The 20,795-nt window shown below is 41.8% G+C and overlaps 2 protein-coding genes across 2 annotated transcripts in view; one reads left to right on the forward strand and one right to left on the reverse strand.

The window, feature by feature from the left end:
• The first annotated feature begins 966 nt into the window (after positions 1-966).
• SRP14 (signal recognition particle 14) lies at positions 967-3,630 on the forward strand. The gene is made up of 5 exons (XM_006158704.3): positions 967-1,074; positions 1,223-1,295; positions 2,046-2,158; positions 2,741-2,773; positions 3,258-3,630. Exons 1-5 carry the CDS (start codon positions 1,051-1,053, stop codon positions 3,345-3,347), a joined length of 333 nt encoding a protein of 110 aa, XP_006158766.1. The 5' UTR covers positions 967-1,050; the 3' UTR covers positions 3,348-3,630.
• Positions 3,631-4,510: 880 nt separating this feature from the next.
• The window catches only part of EIF2AK4 (eukaryotic translation initiation factor 2 alpha kinase 4), a 125,496-nt gene continuing 109,211 nt past the window's right edge, over positions 4,511-20,795 (reverse strand). The window contains exons 32-40 of the mRNA XM_006158705.2: positions 20,756-20,795; positions 18,213-18,299; positions 14,406-14,518; positions 10,695-10,753; positions 9,879-9,976; positions 7,797-7,865; positions 7,250-7,294; positions 5,299-5,417; positions 4,511-4,779 (exon numbers count right to left, since the gene is read on the reverse strand). Coding sequence (XP_006158767.1) covers positions 4,722-4,779; positions 5,299-5,417; positions 7,250-7,294; positions 7,797-7,865; positions 9,879-9,976; positions 10,695-10,753; positions 14,406-14,518; positions 18,213-18,299; positions 20,756-20,795 — 688 coding nt within the window. The 3' untranslated portion in view covers positions 4,511-4,721. The remainder of the gene's footprint in view (positions 4,780-5,298; positions 5,418-7,249; positions 7,295-7,796; positions 7,866-9,878; positions 9,977-10,694; positions 10,754-14,405; positions 14,519-18,212; positions 18,300-20,755) is intronic.

The raw sequence follows: 20,795 nt of genomic DNA on the forward strand, positions 1-20,795 counted from the left end.
TTACATGGGAGTCCAGCGACATAGGCATTATGCTAACTGCTGGTCCCTGGGGAAAAAATTTTTTTAATCCACTTGATTAACTTAAATTTTATTAGAGTAAGCCTAAGGATCTTACATATAGTGTTTTATAAAATCTTCATAACATCAATGAAATAAGCTTTATTGGCACTTTACAAATGAAGAGACTTAGGCCTTGAAGGTTGCCTGAGTTCTCATAACTAAGAGAGGTGGGATCTGAATCCAGACCTCTTTCACTTCAGAACAGGTGTTGACAGTCATGTCCCTCAGAAAAATACAGGCTGAAGAACATTCTTCCAGTAGCTGAATTGTACTCGCCTCAATGTGATGCTAAAACTGTCAGACTTGGGGGTAATCGTCATTAGAGTGGTTTATCCGTGGTACTCCACCCAGAGTGGCCAACAAGGCTGCTGATTCGTCAGTGGAAGTGAGGTGTACATGAGCCCGCGAAGCAGTGACGTGTCCACACTGAGGACAGTCTTGATGAAGTCGCAGGTGTACCACAGCCTCTAGGCTCTCTGATCCTCAGGGGCAGGGCCGTTTTCTTCACCCTGGGGCCCCACTACTTACCCCTTGGATTCAAAGTACAACGCTCAATGTTCGGCGCATAAGAGCATCTCAGAGCACAGTGGTATCATCTACGCCAGCCCTAGACCACACAAACCTTCGACTGGCTCCACTGAATTTCATGACAACAAATAGAAAGTGGGTCCTCACATTCAATGGCAGTCGCACAACACCACATCCCAAATATGTCCACTCTCTGATGATTTTATATTTTCTTCCGAACGTCCAGCACCTTTTGCTCACTTTTGGGCTTTCTGTCCTAGCTGCGAAATCTTAGAACGGCCGAATCACCGGTCCGGTGGTTCCAACACGCGACAGGCGTTGGCGCCCCAGGGCGCAGGCGCGAGGCAGGCGGAAGCAGAGATCTGGAAGAGACTCGAACCGGAAGTCCCGCCCAACCTAGACGAAACTTCCGGCTATGATTGCTGGGGCCTTCCAGGACGGCTCCGGAGCGGCTGTGACGGAATGGTGCTGCTGGAGAGCGAGCAGGTACAGCCAGACGTGGCTGGACGAGGGCTCGATGCAGTTCGGGGCGTAGCTCGGGAGTCCCATGTTCTTGTGCGGGACGGAGAGGGTCTTGACGCGGCGGGACGAGGGTTTGGGGCTACCTAACCCGGCCGGGCTTGTTGTGTTCCAGTTCCTGACGGAGCTGACCAGGCTCTTCCAGAAATGCCGGTTGTCGGGCAGCGTGTACATCACCTTGAAAAAGTGTAAGCAGCCGGCGTCGCGGCAGGGCCGTTAGGAAGCTGGGAGGGGGGGACCTGGAAGCTGAGCGGTGCCCGGCCGGGGTGTCCAGTTTCTGGGAGCCTTTCTGCGCGGATCCCGCCGTCCCCTCCCTTGCTCCGTCTTATACTGGGCCCCTTCAGGTCTTGGCCCGGAAAATATAGTCAGGATTGTGGCTAGTCACCTAGGTTGCTTCGGTCACAGTGGAGCCCAAGCATGTCGATGCGTTTTTTGTCAGGGATTCCAAACCCTGCCGCAGTTAGTGAGAAGTAATCTGGTTTAATGTTAGTGTTTCCGAGGGGCAAGGAGAAGTAGTTTCTCCAAGACTGGCCAAACGCGTGAAGTGGTTACCAGAACTGGAACAGCAGGGATGGGTTAGGCCAGCTCTTCGTCTCTTCTCTGCTATTTTAACTTTTTTATTTATTATTTTTTTTTGAGAGGTTTTTGCTATAGGGCGAGTGCGCTCACCAGAACAGACAGAAATAGAGAGACAGAAAGTGAGAAATCACCCCCCAGGGGGGATGGCCATGCCGCAATCCCTTCTCCTCCAGGGATCTTGGGCACGTACGCGCCCGGCGAGTTTTAAGCCTCCAGGTCCGGGACACGAACCGCGGTCGACTACGTGGGAGTCCAGCGACATAGCCATTATGCTAACTGCTGGCCCTACTATTTTAACTTTCTGTCTACTGATCACCAACCGTACAGACTGTGCTCACCAGGTTGTATTTTTCATGCAGATGATGGTCGAACTAAACCCATTCCAAAGAAAGGTACTGTGGAGGGCTTTGAGCCTTCAGACAACAAGTGTCTGTTAAGAGCTACTGATGGGAAAAAGAAGATCAGCACTGTGGTGAGCTGGACTCCTAACCCTACATTTTGGAGTTTAAAGACTTGAAATAACTGAGGATGGGGCATAGCTGAACCAGGCTGTTTCTGCCTCTGACATCTTGGCACAATACTCCAGTAGAAAATGGCACAGAGGTACTTTGCCTCAGGCGGAGGAAAGTGGGGTAGGAAAATAGCTTTTAGTGTGTTATGACCCCTGATGTTGGGAAGGTTTTTTTGTTTGTTTAGTTTTGCTGTAGGGCTTCTGTACTTCCCTGAGGAAGAAAGGGGGGAAGATATGGATGAGGAATCACCCCCAAGGGGAATAGCCACACCACAATACCATCTCCATTTTCTTCTCAGGATTTGGGCACACATGCACATGTGCCCAGGGTATTTTTCAAGCCCCTGGGTCTAGGACTTCAGCCATACATCTGACCATGTGGAATCCAGAAGCATTAACCACCACACTACCAGCTAGCCTGGGAAGAAGCATTTTAAAGATTAGGGTGTTGTCTTTATGAGGCTGTTGAGATACCATCAGGTAGAGCAGAGAATACCTCTATGGATAGCAAGGGTTGTGACCTATTTTTTATTCCTTCTCCAGGTGAGCTCTAAAGAGGTGAATAAGTTTCAGATGGTGAGTTTCTGGTGTTCCCTATGTCCCCTTCTCAGGACAGCAGTCAGCATTATAGTGAACACTGAGTTAAGGTTGATATTTGGGTTCACTCTTCTGTCATCAATTTTACAAATATTTTTTTTCAAGAAAAAGCTGCCAGGATGTGAGTTTTTAATTTTTTTTTTTTTACCGATTTATTTTTTTCTTAATTTTGATTGTACTTTCAGGGGTATTTCTTTTGACCTGTAGTATAGTTGAACAAGAAGTTGCCTGCTCTTTTTTTGCTTAAACGTAAAAAAATGTGCAACTTGTGGGCAGGTGTTGCAGAAACTGCTGTAATGTGCAAGAGAGTATTTTACACTTGTACTCTTTGCCAGTATGTGTCCTGTGCTATTAACTCTTTATCAGATGGGCCGTTTTTCACTACTCTAAATCCCATTATAGAAATAAGGCAGTTGTTCCATCGATTTGTACCTCATCCCACTATGGTCATGCTGTTTTTCAGGCATACTCAAACCTATTGAGAGCCAACATGGATGGGCTGAAGAAAAGGGACAAAAAGAGCAAGAGTAAGAAGAGCAAAGCAGCACAGTGAAGGGCACTGAATTTCCTGCTTTCACCAACCACTTAATTGCTATTTTTCTTTTTGCCACAAAACTAAGTTCCTGGTTACCCTACAGCAACTGTTTTCATGTGGGATTATAGTCATTTTGGAGAGGAGTGGCATTGTTTACAGGATGGTTGTGGTAAGAAGCCAGCTTATTTTAGACCTGGCTGTTGGTCTGTACTACACGGTTGTATATTCTGGGCTGTAGTTTAAAAGTGTCTCAACTGTCATTGAAGAGCAATGTATCATTAAACCTGTCTGTTGATCAGTAGTGTCTCTTACTTATCCCTTGTGGTACCTCACTTGAGTAGCTGTAGCTGTCTTCTAGGTTATTGGAATTGGAACCTGACCGATTTATAAAAAGTCATGTTATCTCATGGGCATTCTTTCCACCTGGCTATATAATTTTATCATTATAGTCCCTTTAGCAGGTTTGAATGAGTTCTCCAAATGAAGCAGAGTTTGGTTAACCACCTAAAGATAAATACATTATGAAATCATCAAGAATAAAGATCCTGAGATGATAATGGTTTTTGGTTTCTTTATGCTCTTTAGTTCGGACACCTTCATATGCTTTGCTCTTGGGGGCAAGGAAAGAACAAGGTTGTCTTTTTTGTTTCAGGTACATAAAACTTTTTTTTTTGTTTTTTTTTTTGAGAGGTTTTTGCTGTAGGGCGTGTGCACTCGCCAGACAGACAGAAAGTGAGAAATCACCCCCCAGGGGGGATGGCCACGCCGCAATCCCTTCTCCTCCCGGGATCTTGGGCATGCACGCACATGTGCTCGGCATGAGTTTTAAGCCACTGGGTCTGGGATGCAAACGTCGGTTGACTACATGGGAGTCCAGCGACATAGCCATTACGTTAACTGCTGGTCCCTCATGTACATAAAATTTTTACTGTTAATAGATTTGCAATTAAAAGGCAGCAGATATAAGAAAGGATTTATTATATACAAAAAGATAAATTTACAATATACATGAAAAACTGACAAAGCTCTTTGTAGGACTTATGTTTTAAAAATAATTCTGCTATAGGGTGTGTGCACTCCCCAGAGAAAGAGGGAAAGTGAAAATCCCCCCTCCCCCCCCCCGGAGGGATGACCACACTGCAATCCCTTCTCCATTCTCCTCTTGAGATTTTGGACACACTTACACATGTGTCCAGTGTGTTTTTTAAGCCGTTTGGTCAGAATTCAAACTGCACAGTTGGCCGTGTGGGATTCAGCCTCCTTAACCAGTATGCCATCAGGCTGGCCCTGTGGAGACCTTCATAGAATGTAAGTTATTTTAGAATTATAATGAATGTACAGCATTCCAGTATTTCAGTAAGAATCTGAACAATTCAATTACAATTCTTAGAGTTAAAATAAGATTCTGTAGTAGTCATCTCTGTAGCTATACAGGAATAGCACAGACACTCTGCAAAAGAAGAGAAAAGGTAGATTGTTAAGACAGGCTCAATTTAATGGGTAAAGAGTAGAAGTTATTTTTATAACATTGTATGAGCTTTATTTAATCAAAAACAGTATGGAAGGTTAGTCACTAAAGTTTAACAGAAGTGACTGCAGTATAAGGTTCTTATAAGTAACCACCATTCATCTTACATGCTTCCTTGTTGCTTTTTAAGTGGATAGCATGAATGACTTGTATTTAGACTTGACATAAAGCAGTCATAGTTATTTCCTTTCATTTAAACACACTTCTGGAATCGACTAACCTGGGTGAACAAAATCGTAATTGGAATGGCTACTCCTAGGACTGCTGTGTTCTGTTACTGATGAGAGCACGATTATAATTCACAATCTTGGCAAGATTTACTGGTTGCTTAGAACAGCTTATCAGCCATCTAACCTCAGCAGGACAATAAAATGTGTTATTCTGAAACCACTCCCTGAGTTTTAGACATGTGAAACTTGGAATGCTTAAATGATAACTTACTTTTTTTCTACTTTGATGTTATAAATTTCATCACAGACTAATTTGAGGTATCTTTGCTTTGGCAGGCGTGACAACAGCTGCTTCACAGTTGTGTTAAATGCCTGTTCATCAGCATCCCACTACAAAAAATAGATAAGACTTAACAGAGCACTAAGGTTCATTAACTGGCTTTTTCTAGGTCACTAATGAAATGCCAATACCATTTCCCCTTCAAGTATTCAGAAAAATGTTAAAGGGAGATTGGAGAACTGGTGGGGAGACGACTGGAGTTCTTCCTTTGAAACATCAGTTTTTTAAAAACTAGATGACCTAATTAGTACTTGATTTAACAGTACCACAGCCTTAGTGTGCGAATACCCGGCTTTGCGAACTAACAGGACCAGAGACCAGTTATTTCTTACTGTTGCTTTGTGTAAATGGAGTTACCACCTCCAATATATATCCATTTGACTCAGTCATAAATAAGTAAATTGGCAGTATGGTGATATACTCTTATTATCTTTTTAAAGAGACTTTTGCTATAGGGTGCATGTGCTTGTTGGAGAGACAGAGAGACAGTAGTGAGAAATCACCCACCCCTTGGGGAGATGGCTATGCCACAATCCCTTCTCCTCTAGTCTCCTCTTGGGATTGTGGGCACGCACACATGCCTGGTGTGAGTTTTAGCCGCTGGGTCTGGGACTTGAACTGCAGTTGATTACGTGGGAGTCCAGCAACATAACCATTAGACCATCTGCTGGTCCCAGTATACTCTTATTTCTAACAGAGCAATAGAAAATATAAAATACTGGGTATCTTCAAAAATGTTTGTGAAAAATGCATAGTCTAAAGAAATGGCATAGATTTCAATTTTTAAATTTATTTTGCATCAGAATAAACTTGTCCTTTAATTCTGTTTTATCCACAGATCTTTTGATGCCCCTCCACTAGTTTTGGGACAAAGTTCATTTTTAAGCGTATCTGTAACTAAACACTCTGAATAGACAATATTTTTTGGTATGATACGTTACAAAAATCACCTGTAGCTATGATTATAGTGAATAGTGTTTTGTTTGTTTGTTTTTTAAAGTTTTTGCCATAAGGTGTGTATGCTCACTGAAGAAAGGGAAAATGAAAAAAATCACCCCTCAGGGGAGATGGCCATAGTGCAGTCCCTTCTATTTTCCTCTTGGAATTTTGGGTATTGTACATGTGCCCAGTGTGACTTTTTTTTTCAAGCCACTGGGTCTGGGACTCAAACCGTGGAGCTGGCCATATGGGATCCAGTTGCCTCAACCTCCATGCCATCTACTGACACATTCAAAAATTTTAAAGTTCTTATTTTGGCTATTTGATAATAAAAGTATGTATCTGTGGAAAAAATATTAAAAAGATCTAAATTAGTTTTAATTTTAACAAAAGTATCTTCTGTATAGCTCAAATCTGCAAATTGGCTGGCATGAGAGTTTACTTGAGGGACAGCTTAACACAGTGGTAAGAACACAGAATCTGCCAATCTGCCACAGTTCAAATCCTGCTCTACCATTATTATCTGGATAACCTTCCTTGAGTAAGATACTTATTTAACCTCTCTGCTTCTATTTTTTATAAAATGGTACCATTTATCTGTAAAATGGAGATTATAATTGGGTTATTATATTAAATGAGTAAATATTTGTAAATGCTTACAGCAGGGCCTGCCAGATTCTGACACACAGTAAATACAGTATGTGTTGTTTAAAATAAAGGTAAGTGTCTCTGGAATGAAAATGAAAGTCACTAGAAAGGTATGATTGCCTCAGCACAGGACTTACGAATACATATGTCACATAAAAGGACACAATTCCTGGAGCTTCCAGGAAAACACTATCAATAAGACAATTTAATATCATTTTTAATTTTCTTTTGCCAAATTAACAGCAAAGATTCGGGATTTTAAAAGCCACAGAGTTGAAGAGTTCATATTACTTACCTCTAATGATAAAAACTGTAAGATTGTTTCTTTGGGCAGATCCACCTGTTAACACACAGAAATGTACATCATCTCCTGGGCACCTGTCAACAGGACATACTGCCTTGTGACTGGTGTCAGGTGTGGAAGGATGGGTGTGAAAAGGGCTGGCAGCATCTGGGATGCTACTGTGCTGTAAAATTGATGTAATGAACTCTAGTGATAAGGTGTCATCATTGGCGAACTGAAAAACAGTGTCACACCCCAAAGGACTGACACTGCTTATGTATGCTTGGTAAGGCAAAGGCCTGAAACGTAGACAAATTATTTTGATTTTTATACCCTCCCCACCCCCCACACCTTGCAGAAAGGAGAAACAAAAATCCCAAGAAACTTCAGTCTTCTCCCCTGTTCTTTATAGGCTTAGACTACATATGGTTCACATTAGTGACATCAAGGCCTGAATCCAAATACTGCTGACACTGAGCAAAAAGTTCTGAGTTCTGAGGTAATTATTTTGACAGTATGGACAGAAGCCATCTTCAAAATGTTAAAGAAGGCAACTTACAGCCAAAATTTCAATTTCACTGCTTTTCTGATGTAAGTTGGCAAGTGAGGTCTGAAGTCGCGTTTGTACCTATCAAAAAGAAAATGGAGTTCAGGATGTGTTAAACCAAGCCATCTTTTTCTTGCCATCTTATTTCCTATTCCAGGAAACAGTCATAGGGTAACAAATCAAAACCTAGAAAGGATTCCAAATAGTACCTAAAGATTTGCTGTATTAATCTACCTCAGAAAGGGGTATTCTCATCCAAAATTTCAAGGGAAATGATAGGTGCAGAGAAGCCAGACGTACATGGCAACCATGGTTCAAATTTCTAGTCTGAACAGCTTGAAACACACCAAGTGTGTGAGGGTCCAAGATCTGGTGAGCTGGAGGACGGGGGATCATGCTATGACCAGACTCTGTGGACAGTGCTCGTCTCTCATCCTCATGTGTGCATACGTTCTATCATGAATAAAGACAAACTCAGGAAATGAGATCTTACAGCCTGTCTCAATTGTTTAAAATTCTTGTCACTTGTTTCTTTTTTTTGGTTTTAATTTGTTAGAGGACACCTGTGCTTGCTGGAGAGAGACGGGGGGATGGTCACACTGTAGGTCCTCCATAGGGGTTGGTCACACTGCAGTTCCTTCTCCATTTCTCCTTTCAGGATTTTGGGCATGCATGCACACATGCCTGGCATGTTTTTTAAGCTGTTGGGTTCAGGACTTGAGCCATGGTCAGCCACGTGGAATCTAACTGATCTAGACCTGACCCATACCTGTCATTTGTTTTATTATTTTGAAATGAGACCTAAATAAAGCTCTCTACAAGTGGCAGCAGTGAGGTTTTAGTATTCAGCTAAGTTTGGAAAAACGGGACAGTGACAGCAATGAGGATGGGAACTATTCAGGAGGTGATGAAGGCAGTAGGAAAATGGGGAAAATGGATTTCCACCGAAGTCCCAAGGAATGGAAGAGCTTTACAAAAACAATTTTGTATTTTAATCTTAATTACATTTCTAAATAATGACTGCTCTCAACACCCTTTTCCACGTGTCCACAGCATACTAATACTCATTCGGTATATTTATTTTTATTTATTTGGAGAGGTTTTTGCTTTAGGGTGCGTGTGCTTGCCAGAAAGAGAGAGACAGAAAGCGAGAAGTCACCCCCCTCGGGGGGGGGGTGGTCACACAGCAATCCCTTCTCCATTCTCTTGGGATCTTGGGTATTCACGCACATGCGCCCGGCGTGAGTTTAAGTCACTGGGTCTTGGACTTGAACCTCAGTCGACTACATGGGAGTCCAGCGACGTAGCCATTATACCAACTGCTGGTCCCCATTCGGTATATTTAACTTGGCATTCTGTTACTTATTTTCTTGTATTGCTCTTTAAGCATATAATATATATGCTTCTAAGGCGATATGTTCATATGTTCTTTGAGGGCTGGAGCCATGTCAATTCCTTTTTGTTTTTACCCTGTCCTTGGCATAGCATCAGGCATATTGCAGATAGCAGATCTAAAGATGGAATGAAAAACCTGACTTCAGTCGTGTGATCAACCTCTTTTGCTTTGTTACTCAGAACAAAAATGACACTCAAACTGCCACTGGAGCCAGATTAGAAAGCTTTCTGTTTAATCCATCATGTGGAAACAGATGCTTCTAAGTGCTCACGGAGCACACTGATGGCACCTTGGGGGACAGATGGAACTGAATTCCTGGTACCAGAGAGATGCTTTGTATTGGTGATATTTTCAGAAATCACCAACTTAGGGAAGTGAGAAGGAAAACATTTCCAACAAATACTGTTTCTTATTTTCTTTTCCAGGTTTTTTTGTGGCTCACATTAGAAAGCAAGAAGGCCAGTCCCGTAATCTAGTGATTAAGGGAGCCAGATGCCACATGGTCAGCTGTGGTTTTAGTCCTAGCCCTGGAGGCTTGAAAACATGCACTGCATAGGTGCTCAGAATCTCAGTGGGACGTAGAGATGGAGAAGAAGGGATTATGGGCATGACTACACCCCCCACAACCCCCCACCCCCCCAGAGATTGCTTTTTTTCCCTTTTAAAAAAAATAGCAAAGAAACCCAGGCCCGGTGTACCTGAGTTTCATACCGCCGCCTCGTGCTAGCTGACAGCTTCTCCGGGGCTATCACACTCACAATGGGAACTACTGTTGCTCCATGGATTTCAAACAAACCTGAGACAGAGATTTTCAGAATTTATGGCCTTATCTAGTTCTCCTTCCTGTAACACACCACAGACAGTAGGCAGAGTCTACCAATAAACATCCTATTGTGATTCTAAGGGATACACCATGTCCAAGCCTTGTTTTCTATCTCTCAAGTCACCTGTACTTGACTGAGGAGGAGCATAGAACCCCAGCACTCAGCACCTCAGGTGGAGATGGGGAGTGATAAAGGTGTGGGGAGGCAAAAATGAGTCACCAAAAAACTCGTGAGCCTAAGAAAATCAAACTTAAGATCTCCCAAACTCTACTACTTCTTTAAATCCCTCAAAGTATTTGAAATCCTTCCAAAATCCAACTCTGTTAAAATGAAATGTCTTCTCGTGGACCTAATTGAAACACTTTCAGTTAAGGTTGATGGAGAGATGAAACTAAAAGCATAATTATCACTACTGTTCCCTTTGGCTTTCATGAAAACAAATGTATATAGTATCTTTCTCCAAGGGATTTCAAAATACTTTTCTTCAGTCCTCTGTATGGAGAAAATTACCAGGGAAATTATCCACATAATAAAGTGAGTTAAAAAATTATTAAACCAGTTGTAAAAATAAGACTGTTTATAAATAGATGTGTTAGTTTAAAAATACATTTACAGAGTTAGCCCCAGTCATAAGTGCTTAGAGCAGACAACACACAAGCATTATATTCACGTTGTAATTACTAATTATACCTGAAGCATTAGAAAATGACCCCTTCAGATTTTGTACTGCAAGATTATCAGAAGCTTCTCTAAAAACAAGCAAACAAAAACAATTAGAAAACAGTCAATAAAGCAAAAGCAACACATAACTTTCAGTAAGCTATACATATAGCGGGTCACTTTTTCTATTAAAAAAACGTTCCTTTTGGTTATTAGGAAAAAAAATTTTGCACTTAATTATGTTTTTGGTCAAGAGCAAGTAAAAAAATAAAAGATGTCATTTCAAGTTAACAAATGTCTAAAGAAAATATTCTGAGTTTTTTCAGTGGAGTTTGAAATGCTGGCTAGTTTCAATAGAATATAATGGGTGTTCTTTCTGTTCCCTGCATGATGCGAGGAGACAATAGCAACCACAGGCCCACCTTCATTACAGAAGCAGCCTGAAGACCACTTACAGGAGAACATTTGGTAAATAGGGATAATTCTTTCAAAAGCTGTAAATGGATGTTCTTTCAAATGCTGTGAATTAATTTATAGCCTTTTGAGAGACACAATAGCACTACGCCTTAGGAAAACAGGGAAATAATCATTTGTATTGAGCAATGATTTTGAACCTTCCCCATTACTAAATCTCATCACACTTTTAAGTATCTTAATGGTATTTACCCTTTCTATTATTTTAATTCTTTTTTTTTAACTCTTGTAAACCTGTCTCTGATTTATATCTGTAATTCTACTCCCCTATTGACTTCAAAAACATTACAACCGCTCAGAAAAGCTTGAATTTATGTTTTAAGACAGGATTATTTATTTAATTTTTCTCATTTATTATTATTTTAATTTGACCAGAGAGGGACAGAAAAGTGAAAAAGCAAGTTGCCAGGTCCAAGACTTAAACCGGGGTCAGCCATGTGGGAGTCCAGCACCTCAATCACCATGGCACCTGCTGGTCCCTGATGGGGAGTTTATTAGAACCAGGTGTAAATGGGAAGGGGTGGGGCCATGGGAGGCAGCAAGGGTTTCCCTTCTATAAGCCCTCATCTCTCGGTCTTGGCACTCTTGACATTTGGTGCTAGATAGCTCTCTATGGGCAGGAGGGGGGTCAGTCCTGTACACTGTAGGATGTTTCAGCAGCACCCTCAGCATGACAACCAACAGCGTCACTGATATTAACAGCCAGATATCCCTGGTTGAGAATCACTGATACAAATAAAAAATGAGTGCCGTGGAACCTTGAAAAGTTTGTGGAAAAATAGAATTAAAGTACGAGTTTATTGGGGGCAAAATATTTTGAAATCCATGCATAGTTTCTTCATAAAATGCACTATATGAACTCTCTGGAGACCTCTGAGGTCTGATTACGAACATACCTATAAGAGTTGCAAATATAGGGACCAGCAGTTAGCGTAATAGCTATGTCGCTGGACTCCCATGTAGCCAACAGCAGTTTGTGTCCTGGACCTGGTGGCTTAAACTCATGCAGGGCACGTGTGCGTGCGTGCCCAAGATCCCGAGAGGAGAATGGAGGAGAAGGGATTGCGGCGTGGCCATCCCCCCTGGGGGGTGATTTCTTGCTTTCTATCTCTCTGTCTCTGTCTTTCTGGCGAGCGCACGTGCCCTATAGCAAAAAATAAAAACTCTCAAAAAAAAAAAAAAAAAAAAAGAGTTGCAAATATATAGAAAAGCTTAACAAAGGAAGTGAAGATCACTTACGATCCCATTAACTAGAAATAACTAGAATTAAAGATTTGGCATATCCAGGGAATAGCAAACAGGTGGCATGGTGGTTAAGGCACTGGACACTCCCACATGGTCGACCATGGTTCGAGTCCTGGACCTGGTGGCTTTCTTTTTCACTTTCTCTCTCTTTCTCTGTGTCTCTCTCTGGTCAAATTTAAATGAATGAATGAATAAAGGGGCCAGCAGATGCTCAGCAGTTATGTCACTGTACTTGCACGTAGTCAACTATGGGTACAGTCTCAGACCCACTGACTTGAAATTCACGTCGGGCACGTGTGTGTGCATGCCCAAGCTCCCAAGAGGAGAATGGAGAAGGGATTGCAGTGGCCATCTCCTAGGGGGTGATTTCTTGCTTTCTGTCTGTCCAGTGAGTGCACACGCCCTATAGCAAAAATATTTCTCAAAAAAAAAAAAGAATGAATAAATAGAATTCAATAAATATTAAAAAAAAATTCCCCGTTTAAAAAAAAAAAATCTGGCATATCATGGGCCAGCCAGATGGCATGGTGGTTAAGGTGGCTGGATCTCACATGGCCAACTATAGTTTGAGTCCCAGACCTGGTGACTTCGGAAACATATTGGGCATGTGTGTGCATGCCCAATCCTAAGAGGAGAAGGAACTGTGACGTGGCCATCCCTGGGGGCGGGGGGTTCTCACTTTCTCCAGTGACTGCATACGCCCTCTATCAAAACACTAAAAAAAAATAAATAAAGCACATCCTTCTAGACATTTTTTTATGTACAGATTGTGCATTTTAGTTACAATAAAAATGACATTATGGGGACCAGCAGATGAAGTAATGACTATATCGCTGGACTCCCATGTAGTCAACTGTGGTTTGAGTCCTGAACCCGGTGGCTTAAACTCACGCTAGGCGTGTGTGTGTGCATGCCCAAGATCCCAAGAGGAGAATGGAGAAGGAGGGATTGCAGTGTGGCCATCCCCCCGGGGAGTGATTCCTTGCTTTCTGTCTCTCTGTCTCACTCTTTCTGGTGAGCGCATGCACCCTATAGCAACCCCCCCCCATGATATTATCTTATACATTCTATTTTGTGGCTATCCTTCCATGTCAATAAACTTGGGTTTACTAAAATCGGCATTTTTAAAGGCTGCACAGTATTTCACTATATTTAGCTTAATGCAAACAATCTTCTGCTAATGCATATGATTGTAAATGAGGATTCTCAAAGTGTGATCTAGGGATCCTTGGAGGTCCCTGAGGTCCTTCCAAGGGCTCTGAAAAGTCATAACTTCATCATAATACTAAAATGTTAATTGTCCTTTTTACTCTCACCCCCTCACAGAACACGCAGTTGAGTTTCCAGAGACTACATAATATATGATACCACAACACATTGAATGGAAGTAGATATCAGAATGGTTTCCAGGCCAGCTGGTGGCATGGAGGTTAAGGTGGCTGGATCCCACATGGCCAACTGCATGGTACAAGTTCGACCCAGTGGCTTGAATAAAACACTAGGTGTGTGCGTGTGTGCATGTGTGCCCAAAATCCTGAGAGGAAAAGGGACTGCATTATGGCCATCCTCCCAAAGTGCTTTCTCCCCACTCCCACCCTACCTTCTCTGTGAGTGCATGGGCCCTACAAGCCAAAAAAACCAAACCTGGCCTAACTTTTTCACAAAAGGACCAAATTGACTTTTTTTTTTTTTTTTTTTTTTTAAAAAGAGAGATTTCTTTGTTATAGGGCATGTGTGCTTGCCAGAGAGACAGAGGCAAGACAGAAAGCAAGAAATCACCCTCTGGGGGGATGGCCGCACTGCAGTCCGTTCTCTTCCATTACTCTCTGGGGATCTTGGGCATGCACACGTGCACCCATTGTAAGGTTTAAGCCACCAGGTCCAGGACCTGAACCATGGCTGACTACATGGGAATCCAGTGACATGACTATACACCATCTGCTGATCCCTCACATTGACTTGTAAAATAAATTCACACAGGTAATTGCAGCCAGTTTTCTGGGCTTTTGCCTACCAGGTTACCTGACATTCCTTTCATCACTGACTTTAGTCCTCAGTTTCTGCACAACATGGTCCACAAGATCAGACTCCAGCACACGCTTCTCTGTTTGCCTTTCCTTCTCAAAAGACTTAACCTTGAAAAGAATGAAATGAATCCATCATTTGGGGGTTGCTGAAGCCCAATAGCTGATTCAGAGTACCACAGTAAGATGACCAAATCGACAGTTTAGATTGGTAGTTGAAAGGATAAAGTATTTCTTGATGGCAGAATGTGATAAATTGAAGATATATATTATTAGGTTGTCAGAAAAGTCATGATACATTTTTATAAAGAAAATCAGAAAAATACATCATGACTTTTCCAATTACCCAATATTATCCCCTCAAGAAACCCTTAAGGTACTTAAGGCAGCTGGATCCCACAAAAGCCAATTGTGTGGTTAGAACCCTAGTTCTGGTTGCTTGAGAAACATGCCAGGTACGTGTGTGTATTTGCCCCAAATCCTGTAAGAATGGAGAGGTAGGGGAGAAGGGATTGTGGTGTGACTATGCCCAATTGTGGGTGCTTTCTCCTTCTCCCTCTCTGTCTCTCACTCTGGTAACCATATGCAACCTCTCAGTAAATAGATCTATGGTACAGACAAAACAGAGTAATAAAAAGTAATCTAAAAAAAGGAATGAAAAGAGAAAAAAATGGACAAAAGAATGGAGGAACCAAATAGAAAATGAATAGCAAAATTATAGAGTTAAACCCAATTATTTAATAATTGCATTACATAAAAATAGTCTAAATGCTCTGATGAAAAGACAGGTCCTGTCAGAGTGGATATAAAAACAAAACTTAACCTAGTAATCTATATAAGAAATCCACTTTAAATATCAAGGCTGGTTAAAAATAAAAGAATGAAAAAGGATAAGGAAGCAAATACTAACCAAAAGATTGCAGAACAAGAACTATTACCAGGGGTAAAACAGAACATTTCATGAGGACAATTCATCAGGAAGATACAAAATCCTGAAGGTGTATTCACCTAATAACAGATCTTCAATATCCATAAAACTAACAGGACATAAAACTAACAGAACTACGTGAAAAAATAGTTTCATGAACATCTGGAGATTTCAACACTTCACTCTCAGTAATTGATAGGACAAATAGACAAAATAATCAGTTAAGGTAGAAAAGACTTAAATAATGATATCCCTTAACATGACATAATTGATATTTATTGAACACTGCTCCCATAGAATATACTTTCTTTTCAAATGCACATAAAACATTCCCAAAATAAGACCATATTTTGGACTTTAAATATGTCTTAAAAAAAAAAACAAACCCAAAAAACAAAAACATTTCTCAATAAAAGGTCTGAAATCATAGAGTATGTTCCCTGGCCACAGTGAATTTAAACTAGACATCAATAAAGAAGGATAGCTAGTGGGGCTGGCAGGTAGCATGGTGGTTAAGGCACTGGACTCCCATATGGTTGACCATGATTTGAGTCCCAGATAGGGTAGCTTGCTTTCTCACCCTCTGGTCAAATTAAAAACTAATAATAATTAAAAAGGAAGAAGGATATCCGGAAAATTACCCAAGTGTTTGGAAATTTAGCCACACACTTCTAATAAGTTATGGTTCAAAGAAGAAATCTTAAAGAAAATTAGAAAATATTCTGAACTGAATGAAAATGAAAGCACACCCTATAAATATGTGTGGGATGCAACCAATACATTACTTAAAAAAGAAAATCTAAAATCAGTGATCTAAGTTGGGAGCTAGCAATTTTTTATTTTTTATTTTTTTTTAATTGTCAAAGGGCATGTGCCCTTGCCAGAAAGAGATGGACAGAGTGAAAGTATCCCCCAGTGGGGCATGGTCACACCATAATCCCTTTCCCCCAACTTCTCCATCCTGCCTGGATTTTGGGCATGCATGTACATGTGGCTTGGTATGCTTTTCAAGCCACTGAGCCTGTGGGATCTAGTGTCTTTAACTACTAGGCTATGAGGCTGGTCTCAGTTTTTGTGGATCATATACAGTCCTCGTCACAAACATTTCTTCTTCCGTTTTCCTTTGTCTTTTTTGTTTAAAGAATTATTTTATAACTTTATTTATTTTATTTATCTATTTTAATTTGACCAGAAAGGGAGTGGGGGGGAGAGAGAGAAAGTGAAAAAGCAAGCCGCCAGGTCCGGGACCCGAACCATGGTTGGTCACGTGGGAGTTCAGCATCTTAACCACCAGGCCACCTGTCAGCCCCTTTTTTTCTTATTAAATTAAAAAATATAAAGACAATTCTTAGCCACTGGCCAAACAAAAACAGGTTGTGGGCTGGATTTGGCCCAGGTTATAATCTGTCAACCTGTGATTTAAAGTTCTATCTGGGGACCAGTAGATGATAAAATAGTTACGTCACTGAATTCCCACATAGTTGACCGTGGTTCAAATCCTGGACCTGGCAGCTTGAAACTCATGCCAGGTGTGTGTGCATGTATGCCCAAAATCCCAAGAGGAGAATGGAGGAGAAAAGACTGTGGTGTGGCCATCCCCCCAGGGGGTGATTTCTTGCTTTTTGTCTGTCTCTTGATGTCTTTCCAGCATGCACAGCTGCCCCATAGCCAAAATCTCTCTTTAAATAAAGTTCTAGCTGAAGAAAATGGAAAGAATCAACCAAATTCAAGTAAGCAGAAAAAAGAAAACAACAAAGGTAAGAGTAGAGATCAGTAAAACAGAGAAGTGAACAAACCATAGAGAAAAATAAATGACATCAAAAGCTGGTTCTATTGAAAGACAAATAAAATTGATCTACCTCTAGCTAGGCTGGTCAGGGAAAAAAAGAAGGGTGATACAAATTTATCAATCAGGAAAGAAAGAGGGCATATCAATATAGATCCTAGAGATAGTCAGGGAATATTTTATAATGTAGAGGTCTAGATCAATAAAGCAGAAGTCAAGAGCTGCTCAGGAGAAGATGGACCCCATATGGTGGTCATGGTTCAAATCTCCAGCCGAGTTAGCCTGAAACACACTGGATATGCACATGAATGTCCAAGAGCCAGTGACCTGGAGGACTGGAAGAAGACTGTGGCATGACCAGACGCCGTGGAGGCTGCTCCTCTCTCTGCTGCTCTCACGCACAGGTATGGGCACATGCACTCTCTCATTAACAACATAAAACCCCAAAACTTAGATGAAAAGATCTGGGAAAGATACAAACTACCAAAGCAAACTCTTTGAATAGCTCCATTTCTAGGCCTCTATGGCTCTACTGGTGAATTCTTCTAAATACATGAAGGCGGAACTCTACTACTAATTATACACAATCTCACAGAAAACAGAAGAGAACGCTATCCAACTCATGAGGCCAATGTTATCCTTATATCAAAACCACACAAAGACATTATAGGAGAAACATTTTTTAAAATGCTGAAAAAAATTTTTTTTCTTTTAAAAAGAATTATATTTCTGAGCATGTTTAGTTATAACAAAGTAAAACTGGTTCGGAAGCAGCCAGCGGACAGGCCAGTCAGCACATATCAGCTCTACTTATTATTCTTACTTTCTTAGATAGAGAAAGAGAATAAGGAGAGAAAAGCACAAAAATTTATAACCACAACTTCTAAAACTCTAAGGAAGTTTGGATCCTCTCCTCCTCATTTTTTGCACTTTCTCTAGTAAGAAGCTTAGTCATTCAAAGGAGAGCTGAAGTAACAAGCTCCACCCTTCCACGAAGGCCAGGGCTCAGTGGGAAGGGGGGCGTTCCATGGGTAATACACGGTTTGGGAATTCTGACTGTTGGACTGTGAAAACTTTCCTGTGGTCTTTACCTTGACATGGCTTCCTTCTTTATCGGAGACAAGGGCCACATAGGTGATTTCATGGTGTCTGCAGTACTCTTGTAATTCCTCTTGGGACTGAAACAAATAAATGGTATATAACATAAATACAGAGCCCCAGGATTGGCTTCATGTGATGAAGGAGAATAGAATTCCTGTTCTCAATTGTGTTCTCACAGTGAATTCCTGACTGTGCCAACTTTGGAACATAAATATCAAGCAAGCAGGTAACAGAATACAAGGGAGAAACCAGACCTCTTTTGCCTTCCTTACTTGCATGACTGTGACTGCTTTGAGGGGCCATGAACGATGTGATTGGGACACAGTAGGAAAGTTTCAAAAGCTTCAAGTTTTTTTTTTTTTTTAAAAATTATTTTTTAAATTTTATTTATTCATTCATTTTATGTATTTATTTTAATTTGACCAGAAAGACAGAGAGAGAGAGAGAGTGAGAGAGGGAAAGTGAGAAAGCAAGCCACCAGGTCCGAGACTCGAACCATGGTCGGCCATGTGGGAATCCAGCGCCCCCATCCACCATGCCACTTGCTGGCCCCTTTGTTTTATTTTTTAAATAGTTTGGTATAGGACATGTGTGCTTGCCAGAGAGAGAGAAAGAGAGAGAGCGAGAAAGAGCAAGAGAGAGGGAGAGAGAGAGAGAGAGAGAGGGGAAAAGTGAGGAAGTACCCCTAGTGAGGATGGCCACATTGTAATCCCTTCTCCTCCATTCTCCTCTCAGGATTTTAAGCACACCCACCCAGGGTATTTTCAAGCCACTGGGCCTGGGACTTGAACCATGCAGTTGGCCATGTGGGATCCAACCTCTCTAACCACCATGCCACCTGCTGGCCCTAAAAGCTTCAAGTCTTAATGAAAGGTGCACTAAACATACACAGAGTAAAAAAGACTTTGAAGAAAGGAAGAGCAACAAAGGAAAGTGAAAGGCGAAAAGCAGAACTGAAGCATAAAGCAAACAAGCATCATGGCAGAGAACCCTGCAGAGAATAACAATGTACAGAACTTTAGGAAGTCACTGGTCACTCTGCTTACATTTTACTGCAAGATAGAACAGTTCTCTAACAGTTTATAAAACAAATGAACAAGCGGAAGAGGATACTGCTCTGTCAAATGATTAAAAACTGTTGCTCAGGACACTGCTAATACAGATTTTTTTTGGGGGGAGAGAGGTTTTTGCCATAGGGTGTGTGCACTCGCCAGACAGACAGAGAGAGACAGAGAGACAGAAAGCGAGAAATCACCCCCCAGGGGGGTGCAATCCCTTCTCCTCCATTCTCCTCTCGGGATCTTGGGCACGCATGCACACATGCCCGGCGTGAGTTTTAAGCCACCGGGTCTGGGACGCAAACTGCAGTCGACTACATGGGAGTCCAGCGACATAGCCATTACGCTAACTGCTGGTCCTGCTAATACAGATTTTGATACAATACACACAAATGGACAGCAGGCACAGTCCTTCTGCAGTGCTGGAAACCATGTGGACAACCACAGGTTTGGATCCCCAGTTCAGCCTGAAAACAAACACACCAAGCATGCATGTAGGTTCTTAAGATCCTAACGAGCAGGAGGGCTGGGGGAAGGGGGTCGGAGATGACAAGACCCTGCCCAGGGTGCTTCTCTCTTTCACACACATGCAGGCACACATGCTATCATTAAAAGCAGAAGTATGACAGCAGAAGCTTTGGAAGCAACGTGGCAGATTATGTAAAGGCAGCAGGAGCGACTGTGGTGGGTCTGGGTCTCTGGTCACTGCCCTGCTCTAGAGCACCTTTAGACTGGATAATTCCCTGGGAGTAGACTCCCTCTGTGATCAGCTTGTGAAGACACAAATATTAATTACCTGACGCCCCCTCTCCACCATTCTAACGGGCAAGCAGGTGTCAAGGGGTGCCATGTTCCTCACCTCCACACCCAGGGCAGATGGCAGGCCTGAGTGTTGTGAGAAGTCTCAGAACACAAAGCCACAGACACAGGAAACACAGAATGCCATCAGCAGTGTGGTAGGCTGGCTAAAGTAATTCCTGGAACATGTGAATGATCTGGATGGACCCAGTGTAACTATACAGGTCCATACAAAAGGGAGAGAGGCAGGCAGATCAGAGTTAGAAGAGGTGAGCTCAGGAGTGGAGGTCAGAGAGGAAAGCAGGTGTTACGCTACTGAATTTGAAGATGGAAGAAGGGGCCAGGGCCACCTAGAAGGCCTCTAGGTGATAAAAAAGGCAAAGAAACCAATTTTCCCCTAGAGCTTCCAGAAGGAACTAGCCCTTCTGACACCTTGATTTTAACTCAGTGAAACTGACTTCTGACTTCTAGAAATGTAAGAAGACAAAAATATATTTTGTTTTAAGCCACTAAGCTTGTGGTGATTTGTTACTGTAGTAATTGGGATCTAGTGCAGGAAGCAACTCTAACCAAAAGAGAGATACAGAGTTTGACAGAATCTAAAGGTGGACAGGATCATTTGTCATGAACACCCATAACCACTGCACTTCACTCCCTGGTGCGTTTTGTCCCATTACCTGTGACCAGTCGTACATGATTTCTGCGGTGATTCCTGCT

This window comes from Tupaia chinensis, unplaced genomic scaffold, assembly GCF_000334495.1.
Source record: "Tupaia chinensis unplaced genomic scaffold, TupChi_1.0 Scaffold000605_1, whole genome shotgun sequence".
Taxonomy (NCBI): domain Eukaryota; kingdom Metazoa; phylum Chordata; class Mammalia; order Scandentia; family Tupaiidae; genus Tupaia; species Tupaia belangeri.

What these genes read in the sequence shown, in the direction of transcription:
- SRP14 (XM_006158704.3), top strand. Translation starts at nt 1,051, where the DNA reads ATGGTGCTGCTGGAGAGCGAGCAG. An exon ending in TGCTGCTGGAGAGCGAGCAG is followed by an intron (nt 1,075 to 1,222) that starts GTACAGCCAGAC and finishes GTTGTGTTCCAG; the next exon opens with TTCCTGACGGAGCTGACCAG. An exon ending in AGGTGAATAAGTTTCAGATG is followed by an intron (nt 2,774 to 3,257) that starts GTGAGTTTCTGG and finishes GCTGTTTTTCAG; the next exon opens with GCATACTCAAACCTATTGAG.